Source organism: Schizophyllum commune (assembly GCF_000143185.2).
Source record: "Schizophyllum commune H4-8 unplaced genomic scaffold SCHCOscaffold_2, whole genome shotgun sequence".
In the NCBI taxonomy this organism is placed as follows: Eukaryota; Fungi; Basidiomycota; class Agaricomycetes; order Agaricales; family Schizophyllaceae; genus Schizophyllum; species Schizophyllum commune.
Window position 1 is genome coordinate 3,623,989 of NW_026089539.1, and position 26,357 is coordinate 3,650,345.

Here is a 26,357-nt window from a genome sequence, read left to right on the forward strand (position 1 = left end):
CCGTGACCATCACTATACTTTTCCCTAGAGATTATGGACCTCGAGGAAGGCACAAATGGCTTCCTCACCGCAGGATTCCGCCATGCCAAGCCACGTCAAGATGTGGTCCAGGATCTCGTAAATGCAGTCGACCATGTACTGCAATTGGTTGCTGCGACCGTCGGTGTAGAAAGCTGCGCTCTGCAGATGAGGTCAGGTCAGGGCTTTCTCGTAGCAACTGCAGTGTAGCTGACGTTGCGATACGCGATAGCTCCTCCTAGAGTGATGGGGTCCACGATGAAGGGCGCCATTTCGACGTCTGCTTGGAAGCTCCTGGCCATCAGTTGGAAGCGCGCTTTCCAGTCTGGGATCTCGCGAAAGCGCTGGGTTGGCTGTCGCTGTGAATCAGTGGATGGAAAGGCCGTCAATAATCATATGCCACATACTAGCTTTGCTCTCTCGGTGGCTGTCAGCTTTCGAAGCAGGCCGGCGCGGAAGATATCCCAGTAACGTTGCCCCCTCTCAGCACTGGAGTTGACGATGCCGTCTCGCAGCGCGCGCCTGTCGATTTTGACCTTCTTGAACCAGTCCTTGACGAGCCCCTCGAGCACTGGGTCACGCAGGAGATACGGCGAGTTCTGGAGTTCCTTTGGCGAGCGCCTTTCCACAGCAGCATAGTAGTTGCCCCAGTACTTGCCGACCATGTCGAGAAGCTTTTTGGTGGTACTGAGCAGGTGCGCGCGCAAGTTCGGCGTGAGCTTGAGGTGGCGCATGGCCACACTCTCGAAAAGGGCCCACTCTTGGGACAAAACCAGAACCTCGCGCACCTGCCTGCCATCGACGACGCTCAGGCGTTGCTTGAGTCGATGTATAGCAGGCTGAAAATGGGCCCGCTGCCACTCGTTGTAGATCGCCACATATGGCCCATAGCGCTCGACATCGGCTTGGGCTTCGGGGCTGATGCGGCCCTGCTGGCGCGGGAGCTGGTAGAAGTCGCCAGCGGTGTGCGCCTGAATACTCATGAGGAATGGAAGAGGACTCGAAAGTGAGGAAAAGCTCGTTGCCACATCTTGAGGGGATATATAGGGAGGTGTTTATGTCGTCTTGATGGCTATGACCAAGATCTGCCCCAGCTTGTTAGCCGAGAACGAAGAGCTCATATTGCGTGCATGGCCATAGCCAGCCATGTGGGGGAACCGGCTGCGCAGTGACTCTGAAGGCGCATTCGCCGGATGCCACCAACTGGGAACAATGCCCGGCATTTGCCGAACATGGTCCAGGTCATTGAATTGTTGCGCGGAAGCATTTCTTCCTGGATTTTCCAGGTGGCTGTACGCTCGTCTTCTGCAGTAACACGCATAATCACGTTATTCATCAAGTACCGACGCTTACACTACACACATACGATATCACGGTCGTAACAAGATAGAAAGAAGTCCCAAGATGAGCAGAAATACACACATAAGTACAGACGCGAAAAGTCTTAGTCCACTCATCTAACAAATTCGTCGTGCAACGTTCTCAAAGATCATACAGGAGGAAAATGACCAGAACAGAGATGATTGGGGCCACTGCACGCCCACCAATGGACAGCAATGCCCCATCAAAGTCAGCACCGGTGGGCGAAGCGGCACCACGAGCGGACGAGACGCCAGAGGTGATCGTCATCTTCACCGTACTAGTGCTGCTTGCGCTCGTCTTGGGACTGCTGGAGGCCTCGGCGGCGCCGGTGATCGTAGCATGACTGGTGAGCGTGCTCGTCGCGGTTCTCGTTGCGGTCGGCGAGTTCTGGTTTCCTTCCTCGCTCGCGCTCGTGGGATTCTCGGAAATTACACTGGTGTGCACGGAGGTGCGGGTGACGGTCGTGTCGGGGGCGGTAGACGTGAAGGTGGTCGTGCCGGCGGTGACGGTGTTGCGCGTTGTGGTGGCTGCGCGCGTAGTCGTAGGGGTCGTGGCGGTCGTGCTGGGAGCCTCGGATTCCGACGAAGTGCTTGACTCGGTTTGCGAGCCGCTCGAGGTCGTCGCTGTCGACGTCTGTGAGCTACTAGACGATGACGAGGACGACGAGGATGTGGCTGACGATGCGTCAGCCCCTCGTTTGAGCTCCCCGGAGCTCGGAAAATGACGCACCGGCGGCACAAAGGCGGTCCAGGAGGGCTCGGACGATGCTCTGCTCGGTAATCGTGCACGCATGCACAGCGCACTGCTCCGTCTCGGACGAGAAGGACTCCGACGTGCAGAGGCATTCGAGGTCGACTCTGCAGGAAATCAGTACGACTCGCGCGCGCAACGCGAAAAACGCACCTCGACCTGCACCCGGATACGGAAATAGCATGATCGGCGCAATCGTCGGCGCAATTAGGCAGGCCGTCGAACTGCGCCAGAACGCTCGCAGCCGCCAGCAAGAGTACGCAGAGAATGGTCCTCATTTGCTATGCGCTCCCCGAAGGTAAGGAAGAGACGATGGAGGTCGAAGACAAGCCTTGAGGGAACCATGGCAAATCAGAGGCAAATCAGGAGTTCTCGCTGCGCGGAGAAGGGTTGTGCAACTGCAACAATTCATCGGTGCCTTTCGGCCCCATGAGCCCGCGTCAGCGCGTGTCGAGTATAGCCGCGCAACGGACGGGCACGGGACGCTGTTTGAGGATCGTCTGTTCGACGGATACGGGAACGAAGTCCTTCTGGACCGGACGTGAGCGCGTGGACCGAAACTATGATCATGACGGAGGCTTGCGCGCCCGCTGTTCCCAGATAGCTTCCTGCGAGAGGGAGCCGTAGAGAGGTACAAGTCGGAAGATCCGCTGAGTTCCGGTGGGTCATCTTGTTTTCTTCTTCGTGGGAGAAGGGTGAGAGGTGTCACAAGAACCAACGCGCCCAGATGCGTCCATTCAATGCCTTCGAGAGCACTCAGCAACCAGCTGTTGGTCGCAGCACTCGTGAGCACAGAAGGGCTGGCTCAAGCATGGAGACTCCGGAGCACGGTATATGCACGAGAGAGGATAGGAAGCGATTCGTCGATAATGGTCTGGGAGGATATACTCCCTCCCGGCAAATGCCGAGCGGCGATAGATGATCTGTCTTAGAAAGTTCCCACGCTACCAACTCCCATCTCGCCACCACCCACCAGCGGACTCTACAAGCGTGGTTGCTGCTCGCTCTGTCGTTCTCAGACCTACGATGGTCCCCTCTGTTACCACATGATAGAAACACTCAGGGAACGTCGATAAATATGAACAGCGGTCCTGCCGCATCTACAGAATAAATACAGGTACCTATCCGCTTGCAAGGCCTGTCACTTCCGATCGCGAGCGTTTCTAGGAACGCAGAAATCTGGCTGGCAGCTTTAAAATCGCGGATTGAGCATCTCCAAGAATGCCCAGACTGCTTGCACGGCGCCAGCATCGTCAATTTCTGCCCAGCACGGGCAGTCATCGACGAGCGAAGTAACGTTGCTAACAAGGCACGAAATGATGGCCTCGGTGTCGAGCATGGCGCACGCTTTGGAGAATAGCTTCGCCTATACGCCGTAAGAATCATGCTCATGACCGAAGATACCGCAAACTCACATTATGTCGTCCAACAGCTCCTCCTTTAGTGACGGGGTCCTTCATAAATTTGTGGTTCCTAAAGTCGGGCCAAAGGCAGCGCTCCATAACGTAGAAGCGGTCCCTCCAACGATGCACGTCGCGGAAGTTTGCAGAAGGCTGCAATACGGGTCAGCATCTTCATTATCTCGTTTGCCTCCCACAACACTTACCCAAATCCCTTCATCGCGGAAGTAATGGAACAACGCTATTCGGAGAATCAGCCAGTATCTTGGGTATCTTGCAGCTAGCGTCAGGCGCGCCCACAAAGTGAATGCGTCGAGCTTCATTTTGGTAAACCGGCCCAACGCTGCAGGCATGTCATCTGGTCCTATAGCGACCAATGGCCCTTCCAGACAGCCCCTCTCCAGCTTGTTGTAGTAGTCGGCCCAGTACTTGCCCGCGACGGTCAACATCTGGATGGTCGTATCGCGCAGCTGCTGCTCCGCCTGCAAAGGGAGGTAGAACCTCTGCCGCTTCATCACCTCCTCGAACTGCAAAAAATCGTACGAAAGGTGCAGCACTCTCCGCGCTGCTCTTCTGGAGAAGCCGTTGGTTCCTAGCTTCTCGAGAGCTGGTTCGAAGTAGAACCGCTGCCACTCGCCAAAGACGGCGAGCCTCTTCGTATCCTCGTCAGCCTCCTCTGGAGCGATGCGGGTACCGGGAGGATAGGTGAGGAAGTCTTTCTGCTTGAGCATGTTGGGAAGTGAGGCGAGGGGGAATAGGTGGTCGTCGGTGGTGAGTTGACATTTTCCCCCTCTCGCTCGCCGACTAGATATACCTGACGGTGCGGGGCATGGCCGCGTTTGTCGAGGTCGACTTTGTACAGGGTCAACGATGTTCGAGCACTCCGACGTTCGTCCAGGTGCGGGTCACAATGCCTCCAATCACAGTGATTATACAATTACCCCTCAAGTGGATTTGCGCAGGGCCTCCGATGGCTTTGACCACGGCAGTGCGGACATCAACTTCAACTCCCGATGCCGATTTCGCCGTCACAGTGTATTGCTTCCGAACAAACAAACTCGGGTTCTGTACCGAGGGATACGATCCGCGTCCCCACGACGCGTCCTTTTTTCTTCATGGAAAATCTACAAGTATTGACTCGTTATTTCCATCTATTCAAATGCTGAGCCTATCTATGAACGCCCAGACTGCTTGCACGGCGCTAGCGTCGGGCATGCCCAAGCGAGCGCAGTGGTCGATGATCATCGTCGTGCTGTTGACGAGGTACGAGACCATGGCTTCGGTCTTCTGCGCGGTATAAGCGTCAAAAAAGTCCTTCATCTAGTAGTGGTCGGTATGATGTTCGAACGTCGCAACAACTAATGCAAACTCACGACATGTTCTCCAACAGCTCCTCCTATCGTTACTGGATCTCTCATATCTCTCATATACCCTGCATCATTGATATCGGGCAGGAGGCAACGTGCCATGAAGGAGAAGCGGTTTTTCCAAGCAGCTATCTCGCGGAAGCGTGCGCTGGGCTGAGTATCAGGTTAGCGTCTTCCTCGCCTGCCTTTCAGGCCCACGAAACTCACCAATTCCTCCTTGTTGCGAACGCGATGGCACAAGGCGTGTCGGAACACCTCCAAGTACTTCGGGTATCTTCCGCCTCGCGTGAGGTGCCCCTCAAAGACGATAGCGTCGATTCTCAGGTTACTAAACCAGCCAATCATATTCGGCATATCAGCTCGCAGGATTGGCGAGAGGAGCACGTCCGGGCCACGCTTCTCGAACGCGTTGTGGTAGTTGGACCAATATTGGCACAGCGTTCTCAGCAGCACGAGCGCCCCTTCGTGCAGGCGCTGCTCGGATTGACGAGAAAGCTTAAGCTGTTTCATCGCGTCCTCGAATCTGGCCCAGTCTTGCGAAAGCTCGAGCGCCTGGCGCGCTTGCAAGTTGTCGCAGACGGTTATGCGCTGGTTTAGCAACTTGACACGAGGCTCGAAGTAGAGCATCCACTGGCTGAATACGGCGAGGTCCTTGCTTTGACTGTCCTTGTACGCCCTTGAAGCGCTGGGAGACCCCGGTGGGAAGGTGAAGAATTGCTCGGCCTCGAACATAGTCAGAGATGGGACGAGGGCGATTAGGTGGTTTGGTGAGGAGACATCTTTCTCTGCCTGGCTCTCCAACTAAATACTGCTTGAGGTAGTGATTATGACCATGCCTTGCGAGTAGGCATCCACGGTACCAGAGTCTTTGTCGGTCATAAACGTACCGTCACAAACAAGTACGGCCCATCACAGTTTCTCACGCCACAAGCCCGTTTGTGACCGCCGCCATTGTTCCAAATTGAGATGTGGCTTTGACATGCATCTAGAAAACATAGGCACACGTGCATGGTTTGGTCAGTGATTGTTTGCCGACACGCACAGGCTTGCGAACCGGAGCCACATCGATAAGCCAGGCTCGATTCAATTGCCTGCTATTGTCATCGTCGTAAGTCAAGGCAGTATCGGTATAATTGAGGATCTATGCGGTATTTCGTGCGCGGTGCATCGGTTTCGACCCACACCAGCTGATCTTCGGATTCTGCCCCATGAAGAGAACAATAGAACTTCCGGGACCCGGCGCCGGTCAGCCTTGCGCGTGGGATCGTCATTGCCGGGTTTATAAGTGAGATGAGATGACGTGATGCCTCATCCCTCGCTTGTCTCCGTCTGCTATCTGCACGCCACAATGTCCGCCACTTTCACCACGCATGATTCAGACGATGAGTTCTGGTACTACTCCGAAATTGGTGAGTTCGAAGTCTCGTTCTCAAGCTATGGTCTAATGGCTACTTATACAGAAACGATTGTGCACCCGCGAGTCAAAGCCGACAATAGTGGATGGGTGAGCATCGTTGCCACTATTCAAAAGCGGTTCAATAATTGTGTTTCCAATCGCAAAGGAGTATCTCATCAAGGTCAGACCCGGCGTTGACTGCTAGTACTTAAGCCGCCTCACTGACCGGCTTAGTTCGTCGGATTTGGTGATGAAGAGAAGTCGTATGTGCATGCATTGCTTACCGCTCAATCACTCACCTGCGTGCAGCTATGTCGACGACACAGAGATGTCGGGCGCGAGGCTCCTGCTGGACAGCTTCTGGACTGACATCGGCTTTTACAATAAGGACTATCAGCCCGGTGAGATACTTGAACCCTCGAAAGAATGGCAAGGTGAGTTTTGTGATAGTATATTGGTTGGAGCAGCTCGAAGCTAACAGGGTGATCAGAGCGGCAACTCGAGGAGGTCCGCCGCAGGAAAGAAGCTGAGTGAGCATTCTTATCACGCAGCTTCACCAGTGAGGTCGATGACTTGCTCGTTCGCCATTCTGCGCTCTTGTTCTCTCCTCCAGTCATCCATCGCCGCTCGCCGGAGCTCGCGACCAAGCGCCCGGCCCAGCGGCAGAGGGACTGCGTTGCCTATTTGTCGATGTATCTAGATGAAATCCTGTCAATGCATTGCGTTTTCCATGTATTCAATCGCTCACCGTCAGGATGTCGTCCTCTTCGAGCCTTTCGAATATGAACCAATCCGGAAAGCCCTGAGCTCGAGCTAGTTCACGAACGGTAACGATTCTGCCGCACTACAAGGAACATTTGAGCAACCTGCGAAAGCCATAGTGTAGCAGCGAACGCACTGAGTAATGCAAGACGCGCCCTTGCTTCGCCGTGGGCCCGATGTTCGTTGTGATCGCTGGGAAGAAGCCGTCTGGGTGGAGACGTCCGTAGTAGACTATAAACGTTGAGTCAGGCCGCGTTTGCCAACCAGCGCGATACTTACCAGTCTTGTAACCACCGCGACCGGTTGCGGAGATGGGATTCGACGGGGTAAAGTAATGTAAGTCTCGGGGGAGGTCTGGAGAGCGTTGTAAGCCTCAAGACCGCAAAGATCATGTCGCACGTACGTCGGGAGTCGCCGCCCTTGGGGATTGCCAATACTCTGGCGGAAATGAGTCAGCAATATTCATCGCACACGTCACAAGAAATATAACGACAGACCGCTCGACATTTGGCAGCGGTAGCCGCCTCGTAAAATGCTGCAGATTCTGCGAGGGTTTGCAGCGCGCAGCCCTCTGGAAACTCGTGGTCTCGACGTGGTCGTAGAGATCGGCGCCCTCGTACCCCCAGAAAGAGTGCGAATTACAAGCCACCATTGGTGCGCCGTCGTTTGGTGACGGTCGCTTCGGATGTTTCCTGAAAAGAGTTAACCCGCCGCAGACAAGGGTCAATGGAAATTGGTCACCAGTGAAAGCGCTTCAGATCGTCGATAGCGTCCGCAACAGTGACTGCCTTGAAGGGTGCTACTCCATTCTGCGTATTGATCGGTCGAATGGTCGTGTCCGTGTTCTTGGATAGGACGAGGGTCAGCCTCTCGTATTGCTTCGCGATAGTTGTGAAGTCGTGCGTCGGCTGAGGCAAGTCTGGAAGAGGAACGCCCTGCTTCGCGGCAACGACGAAGAAGCGAACACGGTGTTGGGGTGCGCCATAATGTCCGGCTTGCATGAGACAGAAGCGCAGTTGGTATCTTACGTGGATTTGTGAGCAGCAGGATGAATCTGAAGAGGTCGAATACTTACCCCATCTCCGCAAGCGCGCGGACGCATAGCTTCAGGCCGCCTTTTTCTATTCCGCCCTCAAGTCGGTTTGCGCTGACTTGGCGAGGCAGCAGGTTGTACTGCAAAAACCCGGGTACATTCTCAAAGAACACGAACTTCGGCTTGAGGAATCCGACCCAGGACAGGGCGTTCCATATTAGGTTGTTCTTTTTGTCGCCAATCCGGCGGAAACGATTGAGCAAGGAGTGTGATTGACTGCAACCCTCATGAGAATCAGAAGGACTGAGCTAGGCTCACTCACCATGGAAAACCAGCCACGACAACGTCGATGTCCCCCGGTTTGATAGGAGGCGGGCAAGCGATATTGGCGTCGTAGATCTGCATGGGCGCCGGTACTGGATCACCACTTGGTAACGTAACCTTATCATGGCGTTTGACCATATACTCCAGAACCGTATTCGCGCACTGATTATACACCTGCACTCCAGAGAAATTTGCGATGACTGTCTTCGCCGCCGATGGAGACTTCTCGATCAGATGCGTAAGCTTCATGCAGCGACTGCCATCTGCAAGGCCCATACTGAAGGCCCCGACGCCGCCGAAGACATCGAGGACACGGAGCTTGCGCTTCTCGAGGTGTCTGTTGAAGGGGCGCTCGACGGCCTTGTACGTAGCGGCAGCGGCGTCTACGCAGACTTTGCAGGCAGGGACATCCTCGGGTTTGGCCAGGGGGGTACGCTGATTCCAGCGCGATTTGCGATTAGGGAGGGTATATTTGACGTAGAAATGATATGGGTCGTCTAGCCAGCCGGGTATAGCCTGCGCTTGGTCGGCGTGAGCTACCATGCATGGATGAACGAGATTCGTAGCGTCAAGGGTTATGGAGGCTTCGGTGGTCAGGCAAAGATGTCGCTGGGAGTTGATTAGAAAAAGGTAGAATGGGTCTGAAGGACGTACCTCATCTCGCAACTCAAGTTGCGGAAGGTCGACGATCTCACCGAATCGCCCTAAAGGCCGTATCCGTACGTGCATCGTATCTCCATGCCCCGCCTCCTCGAAGTGGCGGATCTGCCCAATTAGAGCTGGTCCATCCTTCGCGCGGTATAAGCAGTAATCATACTTGTGGTACGCATGGCCGCCAAATTCGATGAATAGCTGCTTGTTGCGGAAGCGGCGAGGGTACACGTCCGCTTCGGCTTCTTTGTCAAGGAATGCCTGGCACGCGGTGCAGTCGGTCCCTTCCAACGTTGGGCGCTCTACGGTTGTGAGGCATGCAACGTTCTTGTCAAAATTATACCTACGTGACATTTGTAAGGTGACGAGAGGTAAGAGAAACTCGCAGCGGCTCACCTACAGAAGAATTCGCCAACTGGTGCCGAGGATTCGTTCCAGTGAACTTCAATGCGTCCCAGAATCTCGCGCGGGCCCTTCGGGTCGCACAGCGCCGTGAGGAATAGCTCTTGCGGATGCGCGATCTCGTCTAGCCATGACGAAGGCGCTGCTTCGAACCAGCGTATGTGGACTTGCTCCGACGTTCGGTCGATGTACACGATAGTCGCAAACCAGAAGAGATCGCAGAGATGGTGTCCAGGTTGGATCTCCGGCAGGCTCTCGTACTTCATCAAAATGACAGTGTCACCGACCTGCTTGAACGTTAGAAGAGCGCATCCGAAGTCGATCATGGAAGACCTACAGAGTACCTAGTCTTCCCTGCTCTATCCTCGATCACGAGGGACTTCGGCCGCGGATCTGCGCGATTTCCTTCAAACCGGAAATACTTCTGCGCAGACTGCCTCCTCAACATCTGTATCAGCTGCATCTCGCGCTCATGATGGCGCTCAAAGAAAGCATCATCCGGTAGGCCGCCCCGGTCACCGCGTCTTCCTATGATGTTGACGGGCTCGGTGAGGCGGCCCTCTGCGAGCTGCGCGATGAGCGGGATGACGGAGGTCGTCGTCTGATTCTCCGGCCGCAGAACGGCGAGATCCAAGTTGCGCTCGTTGTCCCATCGGCTGGGTCTCCGAGCGGTCTCACGGCGCTGCAACTGACCTGCGTTCGGGATGAGGTCGGTGATCAGCCTAGCACCGAGGGCTTCTCTAAAGTCACTGGCGTCGAGATTGCATACGGCCGCCTGTATATGACCTTTCTGAGGAATAATCTCGGTGTCCGCTGCGAATAATAGTTATACTGCACACTTACAGCGTTTAGCACATCCTCCACTCGTAGTCGCTGATCAAGGGCTTGGAGTGACCCAATCGTGCTCTTCAGCGTATTCCAGCTCAGGCCCGGATCCTCGAGAGCCCTCGAGATGACGAGCTGCGCGCAGAATCTCTGTAGGTAGAACTCATCCAGGTATAAGTCGCGGTAGTCGTCAGACGGGTCGGTAAGGATGTACCATGCCTGTTCTGTTTGAACAAAGAACAGCCTGAGATGCGTGACGTAAGTATTCCCATCGAAAAAGGGGACGAAGCTCTCACCCATCGCGTCGCTTGGCCTCGTAGAAGGTGCTCTGAAGCGGTCCAATTTCAGCGTATACGCCTTGCTGGTCTTCTTCGTCATCGTCCTGCCCCTCATCCTCGTCCACATCCGCGACCGCGCGAACCCAGCCCGCAGCCATCAGTCCTGTGTCTTGCTCCTCATCTTCATCTTCAGCCTCGGTAACAGTCGCGAGTGAGGCCAGCTGCGACCGCTTGGCTGGGTCGTACACGCAGAAACCCGACAGCGTTCGGATAGGCTTGACCTTATCGCCCGGCGCGCGGACTTCTCCCTCAAGCTCAAAGCCTGTTGCTTCACTCGGTGTGCCGTCCGCGTGCTCGTAGAAGACAGGCCCCGCTATTGAGACGAATTATCAGCACTAAACTGAAACAGGACCATAGGCGCCAACTCACTTCGCTGCGTCCGTCTCTGGAGGTAGAATCCAGATTAGCAACTCTGCATATATGTAACAAGTACAAATCCTACCCTTCCGTGATCCAAAGGCCCTCCAGGTCGCTTCCTTGATCCAGATCCCGACGCGACTTGCGACTCCGGGATCTGCGTCTCCCCGGGAAAGCAAACCTCGAAGGCCGTCCTGTGACTCTTCAGCGGCATGGTCGTATATCCTTAGAAGCGCTGTATATGCAGAAATCCGATAGATATCAGAGGTTGTCACTGCTCATTGGGTTTGAGAGGTAGCGCCTGGTGGTGGTAAGAGCAGAAGCGCCCGCCACACGTATCGAACCCACTCGGCAATTGCCGTAAAGAAGAGTCACGGTCACGTGCATGTGAGGTTGATTTTCCTATCCTCGCCTCCTGTTTACCTGGCCTTACTGGCTGTCAACTAACCTTCATCTCACTCCTGTGTGTCTACCGACCCTATCTTCAGATCCCACTCGTCCACACTCCGTATAGCTACATAAATCATTGATTGTACATTATGCATTGGCGCCATGTCGTGTATTTGGCGGTGAGAGGATGACACTGTTGTTGAGTTACATCGGTGAGAACCCCCGGTGGGATATACATCTGCAAAGAGGAGGAGGCAAGTGCTAGTAATGACATGTAGGAATACTTAGAACGGCTCGTATCGTATATGACAGAGGAGATGGATTGGCGGAAGAAGCGACGGGAGAGAAAACACAGCGCAACGAGAAAGTGAAAGCGGCGCAACGAGAATAGACAACGCGGATGGGCATGGTCATGAACATGGAAGGCGCACGCGACCCAGGAGCAACGCGCGCAGAAGATTTGGGTAACCAACCATTGTACATACGACACGACACGTACACGCTCTACGATAACAGCGCGCGCAAGGAGGGGAAGAAAGGCGAGGGCGGGCGGCAGAGGCGAACAAGAAAAGGGGAACCAAGCGCTGGCGGGGGATAGAAAGGGGCGAGAGAGAAAGTCCGTGGTTCGTGCATTACCGGAGAATAATGATAGATCTACTCCGCCGCTGCGACGGGTGCCGCGCCCTCCTCTTCTGCCGCGTAGTCGGGGCCGGCGAGCGCGCCCTTGGCCACGAGGTCGCCCTCCTCGGCGCCTGGGGTGTGAAAGTCTGCGCAAGAGGGTGAGTGAAGGAGTCGATGGCGCGAACATGAGATGCGTACCCAAAATCTCACTGTACATCATGACCTTCCACGTATCTACTGGCAGATCTGCGTCGTTGAAGCTCCAGTCGAACTTCTCCTCCGCGACCGGCTCGTCCGTCGGGTCGTGGTAGAGCGACACATAGGGGTGTGCGAGCGACTCGGTCGCGTCGATGCGCTTCTTCGGGTCGAACACAAGCATCTTCTCGAGGAGGTCGAGCGCCTCCGGGTCATTACACCGCAGCTTCTGGCTGAACGGTTGCCGCTCGCGCTTCGGGAGCGATTGTACGAACCGAAGAGTCTGAAGGTACGATCAGTCAGCCGTTCTCAATACAGGGTGGCGCGCGCTCACGTTCTCGCTGCAGATAGTCTCAATGACATCATCCGGCGGCGTACCCAGCAACTCGGTGATGATAGAGAACTGGTTGACGTCTGGCGATAGGTAAGTGGGGATCGTGGGGAAGGGGAAGATGCACGTACGATCCTTGCCCGGGAACAATGGCTTGCCCTCGAGCATCTCTGCAAAGATGCAACCGGTACTCCAGATGTCAACCGCGACGTCGTATTTTTGCCAGGTCAACATGATTTCAGGAGCGCGGTAGTATCGCGTCGAAACGTAGCCAGTCATTTGCGGGTCTTGGATTCGTGCGAGGCCGAAATCACAGATCTGCAGGTCGTCAGCTTGTGGTAAGTGCGCACGGTCGGATACCCACCTTCAAGTCACAATTCTCGTTTATGAGAATGTTGCTCGGCTTCTGCATAGGGTGTAAGGCGGTCGTGGAGGTAGAGGGTTTCATTACGCACGAGATCGCGATGAACGACGCCCGCCGAGTGTACGTATTTGAGACCGCGCTGAACGGCGCGTTAGCAGATAGCCATCTGACAACGCCGTGCCCACGCACCAGAATCTGGTACAGGAAGTACTGGATGAACTGCTTCTCGAGCGGTCTTGAGGTGAGCAGCCGGTGCAAGTCCGTGCCAAGGAGCTCGGTCACGAAGTACCTGGCGCACGCATGCGGTTATTAATTAGGGTGATGACGACGTGGACAAGGGCGACGCACAAGTCCTCTAGCGGCGAGATGAACACATCGAGCAGGCTGATGATCTGGAGGCTGGGCATCAGGACGCATCGCACGGGAGATGGGTGGGAGTGCAGCGCACGTTTTCGTGCTGGATGTGCTTGAGGAGCTTGAGCTCTCGGTAAGTGCGCTTCGCGAGGACAGGGGTGTTGAAGGGCTTCATGATCTTCTTGATCGCGACAGAGGAGCCGGAGAGCTGGTCCTTTGCGGAACTGGGTGGCAGGGAGGTGAGGATGGGTGCGCGACTGATCTCTGCATCTGGACATACCAGACGAGCCCAAAGGCGCCTGTAAGCGGGCTTATCAGCAAACTGAAAGGGCGTGGAGTACGAGAGCCCATAGTACAATGTACTCACCCATTCCCACTGGCTGTAGGTCGACATAACGCGTGGTGACCTGCACATAATCTCAGGGAGGGTACAGGGTGACGACAGGGACTCATTGACCTCAAAATTGGTGCCGAATATGCTGAGCTTGATGAAGGACATGATGCTTCAGACTGGGATGATGGTGGTAGGAGAGAAGAAGCGAAGTGGTAGTCGGCCTGGTGGGCCGGGAGTTGGGAAGGTGAGGGTTTCTGAGCGCCTGGCGGGATGCAGATCGAGACGGCTTTGTTTGGTTTCTGCCCAAATCCGGACGTCCATCGATGCCGGCCGGCATGAATGACGTCATGGGCGACCCACCGTGCACGACCCCTTCCCCCTCCTCTTCGCGGGCGTCGACGGCGGCCATAGCGAGGAGGACGGCGTGAGGACAACTTGCAGTGCTCTCCGCTACATGAACACGGCGCTAGACGGCAGGACGCCGGGTAAATAGTATTCGAGCGCAATACGCGCTTAGCAAATCGCACTTTGTCGTCATTTATGAAGCGGGGTGCGAAGTTCGCTCTCCCGCGCATTCCCGCACTCAGACTCGCCAGCCATGTCCGCGACGTTCCTCAGGGCGACCTCTGCCATTCGGCCCCTTGTGAGTCGAGCGAGAGCGGGAGAACGAGCCCAGCTGACAGTCGCAGTCCCAATCTGCGCGCTTCGGAGCCCGTCGGTTCGCGTCGACCGCACCCGAGACTCACAAGAAGGCGTCGAATGCGCCCCTCTACTTCGCCCTGGCCGGTCTGGCCGGCGCCGGCGCCTACTACACGCTCTACCGCGAAGACGCTGCGCCGGTCCCCAAGCAGGAGAAGAGCCCGCTCGACCCGGACAACTTCATCGACTTCAAGCTGAAGAAGGTCATCCCTTACAACCACAACACCTCCACCTTCGTCTTCGAGCTCCCGGACAACCAGTCCTCGATGCTCCCCGTCGCGTCGTGCGTGGTCACAAAGTCGGACACGCTCCTGGACGACAAGGGCAAGCCTGTCATCCGCCCGTACACCCCGATCACGCCCTCGGACAAGCAGGGCGAGCTGTCGATCCTGATCAAGAAGTACGACACTGGCAAGATGTCCAAGCACATCTTTGAGATGAAGGTACGCGTCGCAGACCGGGCGTTCTGTGCCTGCACTTACGCGCCGACAGGAGGGCGACAAGCTGGGTATCAAGGGTCCCATCATGAAGATCCCGTGGCAGAGTGAGTGGGGGACTAGACTGCACTGAACCCGCCTCACACCCTCGCAGTCAACCAGTTCGATGAGGTCGCCATGATTGCTGGCGGTAGCGGCATGTACGTACCACCCCCTCCCCTTCCCTTCCCTCGACTCACGCCTCCCCAGCACCCCCATGCACCAGATCCTCGAGTACGCGCTCAAGAACAAGGAGAACAAGACGCGCTTCACGCTCATCTTCGCCAACGTCACCGAGAAGGACATCCTCCTCAAGGAGCAGTTCGACGAGTGGGAGAAGAAGTACCCGAACACCTTCAAGGCCGTCTACACCCTCGACAAGCCGAGCGAGGGCTGGAAGGGTCCGACTGGCTACGTGAACGCGGAGCTCATCAAGCAACACGTCGCGCCTGCGACTCTTGGCGAGAAGGTCAAGGTGCTTGTGTGCGGCCCGCCTGGTCAGGTCGCTTCCCTCGCTGGCAAGAAGGCCGGCTACGCGCAGGGCGAGCTTTCGGGCGTGTTGAAGGAGCTCAACTACACCCCTGAGCAGGTGAGAGTGGCTGCTACTCGGGCATCGGTCTCGCGCTAACACATCTCTAGGTGTTCAAGTTCTAGTCGTACCTATCACGTAGATATGTAGCCGAGAATTGAAGAATCTGTACCTCGCCCCCTTCAAGGCCGCCCTTCGCGTTGCAAGCGACGTAGGTACGGGCACTCGAGGCGCCGCGAGGACGAGCTAACCACGCAGCACCCGCACCGGCGCGTCGAGCAAGTCGCGCGGCCTACTACACCCTTCGCTCGGCCTCCAACTCACAACGAGCAGCCCCCCAACTGACGACGCGAGACGCGCATGCACGCCCCACCCGCGGCGCGTCTTTGACCTACGAGACGAGGGCCCTCCGTCGATCTACCGCACGCCAGGATTCGCGGGGGCAGCCTTCTCCCTCCCCTTTTCGCCGCCCACACCCTTCCCCTGCCTACTACGTCCCCTCCCCCATCCGAATACACCCTCCAAATTCCATCCGCACATCACCGTGCGTCCGCGCATGCGACACCGGGGGCGACGAGATGCCCCCGACATCGAGAGGACGGCGAAGGCATGATCTCGGGGAGACAAAGATGCACCTCCCCACCCTCTCCCTCGCATCCTGCGTGTGCGAGTCAGCAGAACGAAGTCATAGCACGACGGGGAACTCACTTAACGAACATAGCGACGGCGCTCGAGGTTGCGAAGATCGAGTTCAAGGCCAAGTAATCCCCCCTCCCTCGTCCCCCTTCGCGAAGATCCCCCTCCTCCCCCCACCTGTCGGCCACCCGCGCCCGAAGACGCAACTCACGAGGACTCGGACTACGTCGCAGCTCATGCGCGACGACACGGCATCGTACGCGTCGACGCTCAGGCCACCGACGAAGCGCACCTCGAGAACGCCCCTCCCCCTCCCCCACTCGCATAGGCCAGCCCCCCTCCCCATCGCTTCGAAGAGCACCGAGGATCTCGTCGAAGGCGGCGCAGCTTCGCATAGAAAATCACGACACCAGAGGGCCATCTGCGAGACTATCAGCGACGTCGTCGGACACGGAGAGAGCGAGAGATAGAGAGGGAGGGGAGGAGAAGGGGGTGAAGTCGAAGGGAAGGGCCTCGGAGGGGATTGCGGAGGGTCGCGGGAGACGGGGAATGGTAGAGCGACGATGGGACAGCTGGGAATGGGTGGGTACGATGGGTGATGGGGGATGGGGGAGGGCAGTTGCCGAGGAGTAGGGGGTGGGGTGCACGAGGAGAAGGTGGCTAAGGCGAGGGTAGGGGACTCGGAGGAGACGTTGGGAGGCGGCCAGATGATGGGGAATAGTATAGGGACGATGAGCGATGTAAGGAATGGGTGATAGGGGAGGGCAGTTGCTGAGGAGGGGTTGGGGGAGCACGAGGAGAAGGTGGTGAAGGCGAGGGTGGGGACCTTGGAGACGACCAAGGAGCGTTAGTCGACGATGAGGGATGGCAGTGCGATCGTGGGCGAGCTGGGAATGGGTGCCTACGACGAGAGTGAGGTGATGGGGGAGGGTAGTTGGCGAAAGGGAGGGGGGCGAGGAAGCGCCGAGAGAATGCGGCAAAGGCGATGGGGGAAGGTTGTCAAACGGTGGGGAATGGCAGGGCGACAACGAGCGCGCCGAGAAGGGGTAGGTACGACGAGGGTGGGGTGCTGGGGGAGGGTAGTTGTCGAAAGGGAGGGAGGAGGGGGTCAAGTACAAGTGCATAGCAGTTGATGTCGTAGGCAGAGATGATGATACAAGTTCATTGAGGTACTCAAGTGGAATTGGAAGGCGAGGGTATGAGCATGGAGGTGAGAAGGGAATCAGTGCGAAGGGGAGGGGTGACAAGGTGAGAAGTGTACAAAGTTGAGTACTCACGTTGATTCCGACGACTCCGCGTGACCGGGCGATGGACGACGTATGAGAATGGACCTATACAGGCACGAAAGAAGGTCAGAAAAGCGGTTTGTGGTCACAGAATGCGAGGGGCTTACCTTGGGGAATTGTCGAGATTTACTAAAGGTGGCGCTCGGCATGACTTTCCCGACCAGGCGCGGGTTCTTCACGGCGAGGATGGGTACTTTATGTATCATACTATGTATCTTTCATGTATTCAGGTACCTGAACAGCTACGAGAAGTCATTACAAGCGAATGAACTACCTTACACCGTCTCTAGCTCATGCGAGCCTCCATCCCCCGAAAAGCCCTTCGGCGTGAGTAGTGGGGTATATCTAGCCTCGTACGCGCCTCAGCAAGCCTGTTAAACGGTCAGTCCCATCACGCTCATTGCAGTCGAAGTAAAACTCGCCGAGTTCGAATTTTGGTGAGTAAATCAAAAGTCCCGTGAAAACGCTAGGAGCGCGGCGAGCAGGGAGTGGGCGGGGCTGCACGGCGTCCCATGCAGCATCACAAACGTTTATTGAGTATCCATCGACTGCTTACGTTCCTGCGACACGTGCTTAAGCTAGAAGGCGCCTCATCTCAATCGAATGAGAAGTTTGAGGCGATTCTGCAGGGATAAGCGTGTTAGAAATGAGTTGAGGGCAGGTTCGGGCGAGTACGTACCTCGAGATGTAGTCCTAAACGATGTGCTCGGCATTCAGATTGCGGTGGGCTATTGTTAAAAGCGGATTCTGAAAGGGGTGCGTGAGTTTCTCGAGCTCAAATCGAGATGATACACTTGGACTTACTGAAAGGCCCGGAAGACCGGCTTGCATGGCGTCTGCAACGTATGCACGATGCCTGAACGGGCCAGAATCGATGTATTTTACCTCCTCGAGCGGTCAGTCAACATGAATCTACCAATTTATGGGCCGCAGCGAGCGCGGTGCACAGCGTGACGGACCGGCATGGTCTCCCCTCCCCAGAGCGAAAGGGGAGGCGCGTGGAGACAGCGTAACGGACCTGCGATCGGGTTCAGCGAGTCGGTGCGCATAGAAGGCGGACTGTAGCTTACTCGTGTCACGAAGCGGTCGGTAATCCATTGTGTGCTCAGCCTCTCGTCCTGGTCGCGCGAGTCAGCCCATCGCATCGGCAGCTGCGTCTCGTATCTCCGCGTGCTTGCACCGCTCCGCGGCATGACACGTACCATGATATCGCGTCCTTCGCTGTAGTAGCCCCGCGCGTGCCTCCGGCGGCTCGGGAGTCTCAGAAAGTCCCTAAATAGACGGTCAGTCGGTACTTCGTCGTGCAGACAGCGTACACGTATTTACGCACCTCAATGACCCCGAGAACTTCGTCGGGTTCGCTACTGAGACAAGTTGGGAGGTAGATATCCCTCCAAACGCCGCGCGGGCGCCCGTGGCACCTCCAGAACTTGATGGTGAGCGGGAAAAAGGTCAGCTAGCGCCGTAAATCATGACGACCGAGTACATACCAATTTTCCGCATTACCCATCTTAGGGACGACGCGCATGCCTCCGGCGGCTTGGGCTGGCCGCAGAAGCCTGTGCTCAGGGTCAGTAGGCGCGAGATAAAAGACGGCTAGGACTCACCTCAAAATTGGCCTCAGCGACCTGATCAAGCGTCCTCGTCCGCGTTACTGGTGTTGCGTGCAAAGTCAGCTCATATTACGCCTTGGTAAGGACGAATCACTCGCCCTAGTAGCCCCGCGCAGGCCTCCGGCGGTTTTTGGGCCGCGTAAAGTTGTCGTTCAAGACCGTGTGTCCCGTCGTCGCATCGCACTTGCTGAAGGGACAGTTGGTCCGACGGCTATACGACGGAGGCGGCAGCGTCAACGTCGTCGTGTAGGGAGCGATGGCGGGGATTTCGTGTAGCTACGCGTTCGCGCTCTTGCCTATCGGTCAGGATTGTCGCATCCAAATAGATCTGAGCAGCAGTCAGTAAAGCGCGATTGATCAGAAACAGACGCACCTGCGGTCCTGAATACCTCTGCCCGTTAATCCTACCGCGAGCAGGCAGCAGCGAACCAGAATTCGCCTGCCATCCGCAATCGACGTGCTCAGTCCTGCGTACAAAGGCAAGTGAATAAGGGCGCAGCGAAGGTAGCAAAGACATAAACTCACTGAATCTTCAGGGATTGGAACGGCAGTATGGCCAGCTCGTCCCTTCAAGTCGTGCTGCGTGTTGGTGTAGTCGAAAAGATGGGGGTGGGAAGCAAGGACGGTCAGCGACACGTGTCGTAATGGACTGTATAGACTCACGGAATGCGTGGGGCGATCCGCTCGTTGGGTGGTCGCTGGCTTGCCGATTGATGAGGCGGATGGCTATTGGAGAAGACGAGTGGGTGGTGAGAGTGTGGGCGCTGGCGCCGTCGGTGCAATGTCGCTGGTGGCAAATGAAGTGAATGAATCAAGACTGAATCCTCGACTTACCTGTCCTCGTCGCCTGGCTGACGCTCTTGCTGACTGCGCAACAGGGTAAGGGAAGGTCGGTAATATGCAAGCGAGTCTAGGGGGCCGTCGACGGAGGGGTGCACGCTCGATGGGCGAGTCGGGAGCGTGACCGTCCGGCTGGGTGCGCTTGTGCTTGTTGGACGCGGTCAAGAGAATCAATAACCTCACAAAATTCCGAGGCTCTCGGACCCAGCGGACGATGTTCACTGGGATGGGAAAGGTCAGAAAAGCGCGACAGTGACAAAGGAGACTAACGCTACTCACCTCGAAGTCTCTAGCATTGAAGGTAAAAGCTGGAGACAGAACTCAATGATGCAAAGCGATATGAAATGCGGTCTTACCGTGACCGCTGGGCGGAGCGTCGAGCAATGGGAGCAGGAGACACTCAGCCTGTGTCTCGCTCGTTAGAAAGAGACATGTCCTACTGGGAAATCACGAACTGGGACGATAACTCGAGCACAATGGACCCGATGAACTCCCAAAGTCGGGCGCTTCGTCAAGAGATTCAGAAGGAGAGTCAAGTGGAGAGGTGTAAAGAGAGGGATAGAGATTAAAGTCAATGAGATAAGGAGCGGAGGCGTGAAGGAGGAGAGGAGGAGAGGAGAGGAGGAGAGGAGGAAGGGGAAGTGAGGAAACCAGTCGACTCACCCCGCTCTTTATACGAATCCACCAAGCGCACGGACTTGTCAGACTTTGCCGCATCTCCCCCTTGATGCCCCATCGCCGCGCTAAGCAATTCCGCTCCGCTGTAATCCGGATATTCCTTGCCGCTCGCCCTCGTCCTGCTCAGCCCCAACGGCGCACCTTCCGCGCTTCCCTTCGAATTCAGGGAGCCGGCGCCCAGGCTTCCGCGTGTCTGATCATGACAAATGATGGGACCCTGAGTGATCGGTGTCGAGAAATCGCCTCCGCGCCAGTGGAAGTTTGGACGCGAGGCTGGGCGGTAGGAGTGGCGTTTGCAAACCAAATATACAGATGTTGCGGAGGGAGAGAGCGACATAGAGGCAGTATTCTTGATCCTAGGGGTTAGGGGTAGGCTGTCCCGAGTGCGTGGCCGCCGAGGTGAAGACGGTGTTGCTTGGCAAAGTCAGGAAATGCGCCGTCTAGCGTATCTAGCCGTTTACGAGCCACTCACCGTAAGCTAACGGGTAGGAAGTCTTGACATAAGGTCCGACAGTCGTTGAATTCACCTTCTTTGACTCCGCTCAGGCTGAGGGTTCGTGAGTTGGGGTTCAGAAAGTCGAACTGATGGCCTGCCGCAAAAGGCAGGCATTCAGCCACCCGCGAGAACGAGCGCGAAAGCCGGACGGACTTTGTCTCGTGCGCCGCCAGCGTCCCTTGCGAGTCATACTCACTCTGCATACCACTTTCGTCCACTCTCGCTTTGCTATATTGCAAGCATGCAGCCGTGAAGCGCTGATCTGCGCTTCCGGCCAAAACTGCATTCCCGCTCTCGAAGCCCACTCCCCCCGCGTCAGAGTATCACCGCACCCCGAACCTCCGTGTTTCACTGAGTTGGAGCTCGACTATCGCTGTCGAGCGGTAGAAGATTGGGGCCGGAGCGATTCCTGGCAATAAGGCGGTAAGCGTACTTCTCATTGTTCTTGGGTGCTCGACAGTCGTAGGTATGGTGTTGAAATGAAGGGGGAATGACTTGCCTTTCATTTTGGACGCGCCGCAAGGTCAAATCGCAAAGCGGTCTGCCGCGAGCTGCTGGGGGAATTGCGCGCCGCTGAGCTGGCCTGCTATTGTCGACGCGTGAGAGCGGCTGCACCCTCATCACAGTCACATGAACGACTTGCTGGGTTCCTTGCAGGTCGGTTGTAGTCGCGCTCAGGCAACAGAAGCCCGTCGGTGCTTCCTAGTCACTCCTCGCGACCTCGATCCCGCCGGCTCAAGCGGTCCCCCGTCGCATCAGTGACGCTCGTGAGGGCCGTCGTGCGTGCATCTTGCACGTACCTTTTCCATTTTCTCCTTTGAGGTCAAGCCTTTGTCGAGGATGTATTGCGCTCGTATTGCCGCCGGTCTGATCTCGACGGCGGGGGAACTGCTCAAAAGATGTACTGCCCGGATTCTCATGGTGTATGCGCTACGAGTTGTCCTTAATAGCGTCGTAAGTGCGGTAGGTAGGCGTATCTAAAGTGGTCGGTGACTTGGGTTGGCGTGTGGGGACGATGGGCGAGGGGGACAAGAGACGTCGACGCGTCCGCTTACCGCTTTGCGTCCGCCGCGATTTGCCGAATTCGACGCCACGGCTCATCGGCGCGGCTTGTCCGGGCGGTTTCGAATCTCGCCGCCGCCATTCACCTATTTTTCCCGACCACGTCGTACGACCTCCGGGGGCTCAAGGCATTATCTATAAGCGTCGCCGGATCTTTTGCAGCTGAGTACGGAATTTTTGAAGCCTTGGATGTAGTGCTCATCACCTTGCTCACGAGTTGGCTTCTCAAGCTTGAGCCACTCGACTTGCTCGCTGTTCGTGCTGTCCATCTGAGCCTGTATCGCGCGATGGCACGCGTCTTGTACTCCCACTATGTTCCTTTTATGACTGTATCCTACCACCTGAGCTTGTACTCCTGTACCCTAAGCTGCTTTGCAATTGCTTGTCTCGTCTCAAGTCTCGAGCTTCAACTCGCTCCTCAAGATTACCCGTCAACGGCAGGTATTTCTACCGAGCTCCGAGCGGAGGGTGGTGCCCTTAGAGGTAATTCTGTGCACGGTCAGAGATGCTGAATTGATGGAATCGAGATCAGGGTCCAGTCCCATCACACGCCACAGCGGCGATCACACCTGCCTCGTGCATCTCATTACAGCACCTGGCTTCCTTCCATACCTCTACAGCTTTATCCTCTACTTCCTCCTGCTTGCTACACTTCCTGGCTACGTTGCTGCTTGCTCTCGGCGACTGCAGACCTGTGGTTACTATCAGTAACTGCCCAATCTAAGCAAGGCAAAATCAGCAAGTACGACACCTCGTTGATCAATAGCAACACCGGGACACCTTTGAGAGCGACGGAGGCGAGCGCGCGACATGCGGGAGTGGCTGGGCAAGCACTGAAGAGACCCGAGGCGAGCGAGAGCCAGGATCCCAAGTCCGGGAGTCAGAGACTAGCAAGAGCACCCGAGAACCCGAGCCCCCAGAGCTCGAGAGATGGAGGGTGCGCGCGCAGAGAGTCGTGCCTAGTGCACAACGGCAAGATTAGCTCGCAAACAAGGTACGTGGACTCACATTAATCTCCGAGTTGAGCGCTGACCTTCTTTGCGAGTGCGGCGGTCCAAGAGTAACGGAGCGCGGCCGACGAGGCAGCCTAACGAGCGGGATCAGGATGAGACTCGAGGTACGTGCGTCGCATCTGATGCACGAGATGAGCTTACCTGGCTTGCACGGTGTTTCCTTCATTCCCAGGCCGAGGGTACGTGCAAAAGTACTATGTTCACTGACTCGAGCTTACAGTGTGTACTATGAGTACTTACTCGTCCCGAGGACGTCGAAAACCACTCCGAAGACATCGAAAACCGCACCGAAGACATCGAAAACCGCACCGAATACTTCGAAAACCTCCCCAAAAGCGTCGAGGACGGCCCCGCAGACCCCGGGTACCGTCCCGCCTCGAAGACGCCACGGACGCGATCCACCCACGAAGCGCTCGCCACGCGCTCTGACACCGACTTGGGACGACGTACAGGTCGCACGACACCTCGGATGAGCAAGATCGAGGCGTGGATCGCCGGCGATAGGCTGACCGCGGCGTCGGTGGCGCACCCGGGTAAGTGCATCCAGTACCATCCATCTGCACCCACTCACCTCTCTGCAGCGAGCGGGAGGAGTGCGGATCGCGTCTCCGTCGACTGTTCCGCCTCCCACCAGGACGAGGCGGCAGTCGGCATCTCGCAGATCGTACAAGGCCGCCCGCGAGGACGACGGCAAGGCCCAGCCTCCTGCGACACCGGGATCACGCCCCACAAGATTATTTAGTCAACGTGAGTTTATCGCCGTCTCCTTCCCCGCAAGAGAGCTTACCAGTGGCATTCAGGTCATCCGCACCTGCCCGTCCCCTCGCCTGCAAAATCGCCAAGCTCCCGCGTATCAGCGCTGGGGCCCTCGGCGACGCCCGAGCTCCCTTCGACGACATCAAGACTCCCTCACGCCCCTTCGCGTCGCCTCCGAGACTGACGAAATGGCCATCTCGACGTCGAAAAATCGCGTTGGGTCCCCGCGCGAGCGCGGAGTCGCGGCTACTCGTCGTGAGTCTAGAGGCGAGACCGCTTACCTGTCGTGAGTCAGCGACGTGGTCAGCGCAGAATGAGCCAATTCAGAGCGCAGGATGGCGCCGGGTCGCCGCGCAAGCGCGGTACGTGGCCTTGGCTCTACCGATATTGCTAACATCTCGCCTCCCCCGAGCCCCTCCCACCCGCCGCAAAGGGAGGGGAGAAAGGGGGAGGAGGAGGGAGGGAGGGGGAGGAGAGGGGGAGGAGAGGGGGAGAGGGGGAGAGGGGGAGAGGACGGTGCTGTGAGAGCGAAAGTAGCCACGTAAAATAGCGAAAATCGCGTAGCTTAAGCGCTCGCTCCGCTCGCGCGCGCAAAGGGGAGGTGGAGCTCCTGCCCGCGCGAAAAACGGGCGATTCGGCAATTGCCGAACGGTCCCAAGGGCGGAGGGGCAGGCGGCGGGGTTGGGGAACGTGTAGCGAGCAAACGAGGACGGTGGTTGAGGACGAGCTGTGTGATGTGTGACTTGAGTGTGATGAGGCGCGACCACGTGGCGCTGCTGCTTGCTGCTGTTCCCCCACGATCGGTGATCTCTGACAGCGCGTCCAGTCGACGTCAGCCTGGTGGGCCGGGAGTTGGGAACGTGAGGGTTTCTGGGCGCCCGGCGGGATGCAGATCGAGAGCGCGTTGCTTGGTTTCTGCCCAAACCCGGTCGTCGCTTCGCCTCATACGCGCAAGACACGCTCGAGCGCAATGATCCCTTCGCCCTTCGCACTTTGTCGTCATTTATGAAGCGGGGTGCGAAGTTCGCTCTCCCGCGCATTCCCGCACTCAGACTCGCCAGCCATGTCCGCGACGTTCCTCAGGGCGACCTCTGCCATTCGGCCCCTTGTGAGTCGAGCGAGAGCGGGAGAACGAGCCCAGCTGACAGTCGCAGTCCCAATCTGCGCGCTTCGGAGCCCGTCGGTTCGCGTCGACCGCACCCGAGACTCACAAGAAGGCGTCGAATGCGCCCCTCTACTTCGCCCTGGCCGGTCTGGCCGGCGCCGGCGCCTACTACACGCTCTACCGCGAAGACGCTGCGCCGGTCCCCAAGCAGGAGAAGAGCCCGCTCGACCCGGACAACTTCATCGACTTCAAGCTGAAGAAGGTCATCCCTTACAACCACAACACCTCCACCTTCGTCTTCGAGCTCCCGGACAACCAGTCCTCGATGCTCCCCGTCGCGTCGTGCGTGGTCACAAAGTCGGACACGCTCCTGGACGACAAGGGCAAGCCTGTCATCCGCCCGTACACCCCGATCACGCCCTCGGACAAGCAGGGCGAGCTGTCGATCCTGATCAAGAAGTACGACACTGGCAAGATGTCCAAGCACATCTTTGAGATGAAGGTACGCGTCGCAGACCGGGCGTTCTGTGCCTGCACTTACGCGCCGACAGGAGGGCGACAAGCTGGGTATCAAGGGTCCCATCATGAAGATCCCGTGGCAGAGTGAGTGGGGGACTAGACTGCACTGAACCCGCCTCACACCCTCGCAGTCAACCAGTTCGATGAGGTCGCCATGATTGCTGGCGGTAGCGGCATGTACGTACCACCCCCTCCCCTTCCCTTCCCTCGACTCACGCCTCCCCAGCACCCCCATGCACCAGATCCTCGAGTACGCGCTCAAGAACAAGGAGAACAAGACGCGCTTCACGCTCATCTTCGCCAACGTCACCGAGAAGGACATCCTCCTCAAGGAGCAGTTCGACGAGTGGGAGAAGAAGTACCCGAACACCTTCAAGGCCGTCTACACCCTCGACAAGCCGAGCGAGGGCTGGAAGGGTCCGACTGGCTACGTGAACGCGGAGCTCATCAAGCAACACGTCGCGCCTGCGACTCTTGGCGAGAAGGTCAAGGTGCTTGTGTGCGGCCCGCCTGGTCAGGTCGCTTCCCTCGCTGGCAAGAAGGCCGGCTACGCGCAGGGCGAGCTTTCGGGCGTGTTGAAGGAGCTCAACTACACCCCTGAGCAGGTGAGAGTGGCTGCTACTCGGGCATCGGTCTCGCGCTAACACATCTCTAGGTGTTCAAGTTCTAGTCGTACCTATCACGTAGATATGTAGCCGAGAATTGAAGAATCTGTACCTCGCCCCCTTCAAGGCCGCCCTTCGCGTTGCAAGCGACGTAGGTACGGGCACTCGAGGCGCCGCGAGGACGAGCTAACCACGCAGCACCCGCACCGGCGCGTCGAGCAAGTCGCGCGGCCTACTACACCCTTCGCTCGGCCTCCAACTCACAACGAGCAGCCCCCCAACTGACGACGCGAGACGCGCATGCACGCCCCACCCGCGGCGCGTCTTTGACCTACGAGACGAGGGCCCTCCGTCGATCTACCGCACGCCAGGATTCGCGGGGGCAGCCTTCTCCCTCCCCTTTTCGCCGCCCACACCCTTCCCCTGCCTACTACGTCCCCTCCCCCATCCGAATACACCCTCCAAATTCC

The 26,357-nt window shown here is 57.2% G+C and overlaps 14 protein-coding genes across 14 annotated transcripts; 5 read left to right on the top strand and 9 right to left on the bottom strand.

Moving 5' to 3' along the window:
- Positions 1-24: 24 nt before the first annotated feature.
- On the bottom strand, positions 25-1,156 carry SCHCODRAFT_02663712 (uncharacterized protein; the record flags this gene model as incomplete). The annotated part of the gene is made up of 4 exons (XM_003036975.2): positions 25-180; positions 234-377; positions 426-989; positions 1,145-1,156. The coding sequence occupies 4 exons, from the start codon at positions 1,154-1,156 to the stop codon at positions 25-27; spliced, it is 876 nt and encodes a 291-aa protein (XP_003037021.2).
- A 166-nt stretch (positions 1,157-1,322) lies between these two features.
- On the bottom strand, positions 1,323-2,669 carry SCHCODRAFT_02613376 (uncharacterized protein). Its single transcript, XM_050344592.1, has 3 exons — positions 2,284-2,669; positions 2,110-2,237; positions 1,323-2,003 (listed from the first exon to the last, which is right to left on the bottom strand). Exons 1-3 carry the CDS (start codon positions 2,406-2,408, stop codon positions 1,501-1,503), a joined length of 756 nt encoding a protein of 251 aa, XP_050202506.1. The 5' UTR covers positions 2,409-2,669; the 3' UTR covers positions 1,323-1,500.
- Positions 2,670-3,322: 653 nt separating this feature from the next.
- On the bottom strand, positions 3,323-4,261 carry SCHCODRAFT_02567847 (uncharacterized protein; the record flags this gene model as incomplete). The annotated part of the gene is made up of 3 exons (XM_003036973.2): positions 3,323-3,496; positions 3,546-3,683; positions 3,737-4,261. 3 exons carry the CDS (start codon positions 4,259-4,261, stop codon positions 3,323-3,325), a joined length of 837 nt encoding a protein of 278 aa, XP_003037019.1.
- A 424-nt stretch (positions 4,262-4,685) lies between these two features.
- SCHCODRAFT_02567852 (uncharacterized protein) lies at positions 4,686-5,686 on the bottom strand (the record flags this gene model as incomplete). Its single annotated transcript, XM_003036972.3, has 3 exons — positions 5,105-5,686; positions 4,904-5,050; positions 4,686-4,850 (listed from the first exon to the last, which is right to left on the bottom strand). Exons 1-3 carry the CDS (start codon positions 5,627-5,629, stop codon positions 4,686-4,688), a joined length of 837 nt encoding a protein of 278 aa, XP_003037018.1. The 5' UTR covers positions 5,630-5,686.
- A 534-nt stretch (positions 5,687-6,220) lies between these two features.
- SCHCODRAFT_02613385 (uncharacterized protein) lies at positions 6,221-7,137 on the top strand. Its single transcript, XM_003038333.3, has 7 exons — positions 6,221-6,306; positions 6,358-6,401; positions 6,460-6,474; positions 6,528-6,556; positions 6,603-6,727; positions 6,784-6,989; positions 7,042-7,137. Exons 1-6 carry the CDS (start codon positions 6,246-6,248, stop codon positions 6,825-6,827), a joined length of 318 nt encoding a protein of 105 aa, XP_003038379.1. The 5' UTR covers positions 6,221-6,245; the 3' UTR covers positions 6,828-6,989; positions 7,042-7,137.
- On the bottom strand, positions 6,366-11,283 carry SCHCODRAFT_02613388 (S-adenosyl-L-methionine-dependent methyltransferase). Its single transcript, XM_050344593.1, has 20 exons — positions 11,071-11,283; positions 10,998-11,013; positions 10,587-10,941; positions 10,309-10,534; positions 9,803-10,255; positions 9,460-9,752; positions 9,067-9,406; positions 8,411-9,021; positions 8,131-8,364; positions 7,797-8,078; positions 7,553-7,747; positions 7,459-7,493; positions 7,335-7,409; positions 7,192-7,286; positions 7,042-7,137; positions 6,784-6,989; positions 6,603-6,727; positions 6,528-6,556; positions 6,461-6,474; positions 6,366-6,402 (listed from the first exon to the last, which is right to left on the bottom strand). The coding sequence occupies exons 1-16, from the start codon at positions 11,197-11,199 to the stop codon at positions 6,837-6,839; spliced, it is 3,588 nt and encodes a 1,195-aa protein (XP_050202507.1). The 5' UTR covers positions 11,200-11,283; the 3' UTR covers positions 6,366-6,402; positions 6,461-6,474; positions 6,528-6,556; positions 6,603-6,727; positions 6,784-6,836.
- A 660-nt stretch (positions 11,284-11,943) lies between these two features.
- Positions 11,944-13,867, bottom strand: SCHCODRAFT_02175896 (mitogen-activated protein kinase). The gene is made up of 12 exons (XM_003036970.2): positions 13,698-13,867; positions 13,608-13,647; positions 13,521-13,539; positions 13,335-13,464; positions 13,235-13,278; positions 13,076-13,175; positions 12,978-13,025; positions 12,887-12,928; positions 12,654-12,840; positions 12,526-12,605; positions 12,195-12,474; positions 11,944-12,142 (listed from the first exon to the last, which is right to left on the bottom strand). The coding sequence occupies exons 1-12, from the start codon at positions 13,737-13,739 to the stop codon at positions 12,030-12,032; spliced, it is 1,125 nt and encodes a 374-aa protein (XP_003037016.1). The 5' UTR covers positions 13,740-13,867; the 3' UTR covers positions 11,944-12,029.
- A 302-nt stretch (positions 13,868-14,169) lies between these two features.
- Positions 14,170-15,788, top strand: SCHCODRAFT_02613396 (ferredoxin reductase-like protein; the record flags this gene model as incomplete). Its single annotated transcript, XM_003038332.2, has 6 exons — positions 14,170-14,217; positions 14,264-14,716; positions 14,766-14,817; positions 14,865-14,910; positions 14,960-15,338; positions 15,389-15,788. 6 exons carry the CDS (start codon positions 14,173-14,175, stop codon positions 15,401-15,403), a joined length of 990 nt encoding a protein of 329 aa, XP_003038378.1. The 3' UTR covers positions 15,404-15,788.
- An 80-nt stretch (positions 15,789-15,868) lies between these two features.
- On the bottom strand, positions 15,869-17,087 carry SCHCODRAFT_02613404 (uncharacterized protein). The gene is given in 3 exon segments (XM_050344594.1): positions 15,869-15,936; positions 15,987-16,354; positions 16,365-17,087. The coding sequence occupies 2 exon segments, from the start codon at positions 17,036-17,038 to the stop codon at positions 16,030-16,032; spliced, it is 999 nt and encodes a 332-aa protein (XP_050202508.1). The 5' UTR covers positions 17,039-17,087; the 3' UTR covers positions 15,869-15,936; positions 15,987-16,029.
- A 708-nt stretch (positions 17,088-17,795) lies between these two features.
- Positions 17,796-19,949, bottom strand: SCHCODRAFT_02597170 (uncharacterized protein; the record flags this gene model as incomplete). The annotated part of the gene is made up of 10 exons (XM_003036969.1): positions 17,796-17,823; positions 17,880-17,893; positions 18,005-18,085; positions 18,403-18,472; positions 18,531-18,629; positions 18,691-18,759; positions 19,187-19,280; positions 19,477-19,577; positions 19,648-19,680; positions 19,933-19,949. The coding sequence occupies 10 exons, from the start codon at positions 19,947-19,949 to the stop codon at positions 17,796-17,798; spliced, it is 606 nt and encodes a 201-aa protein (XP_003037015.1).
- Positions 19,950-22,162: 2,213 nt separating this feature from the next.
- SCHCODRAFT_02613412 (uncharacterized protein) lies at positions 22,163-22,737 on the top strand. Its single transcript, XM_050344595.1, has 3 exons — positions 22,163-22,357; positions 22,395-22,600; positions 22,639-22,737. The coding sequence occupies exons 1-2, from the start codon at positions 22,177-22,179 to the stop codon at positions 22,598-22,600; spliced, it is 387 nt and encodes a 128-aa protein (XP_050202509.1). The 5' UTR covers positions 22,163-22,176; the 3' UTR covers positions 22,639-22,737.
- Positions 22,738-22,994: 257 nt separating this feature from the next.
- SCHCODRAFT_02722988 (uncharacterized protein) lies at positions 22,995-23,897 on the top strand (the record flags this gene model as incomplete). The annotated part of the gene is made up of 2 exons (XM_050347090.1): positions 22,995-23,010; positions 23,136-23,897. The coding sequence occupies 2 exons, from the start codon at positions 22,995-22,997 to the stop codon at positions 23,642-23,644; spliced, it is 525 nt and encodes a 174-aa protein (XP_050202510.1). The 3' UTR covers positions 23,645-23,897.
- SCHCODRAFT_02176115 (uncharacterized protein) lies at positions 23,769-24,805 on the bottom strand. Its single transcript, XM_050341978.1, has one exon. It carries the CDS (start codon positions 24,696-24,698, stop codon positions 23,982-23,984), a length of 717 nt encoding a protein of 238 aa, XP_050202511.1. The 5' UTR covers positions 24,699-24,805; the 3' UTR covers positions 23,769-23,981.
- Positions 24,719-26,337, top strand: SCHCODRAFT_02613420 (ferredoxin reductase-like protein; the record flags this gene model as incomplete). The annotated part of the gene is made up of 6 exons (XM_050344596.1): positions 24,719-24,766; positions 24,813-25,265; positions 25,315-25,366; positions 25,414-25,459; positions 25,509-25,887; positions 25,938-26,337. The coding sequence occupies 6 exons, from the start codon at positions 24,722-24,724 to the stop codon at positions 25,950-25,952; spliced, it is 990 nt and encodes a 329-aa protein (XP_050202512.1). The 3' UTR covers positions 25,953-26,337.
- Between the last annotated feature and the right edge of the window lie 20 nt (positions 26,338-26,357).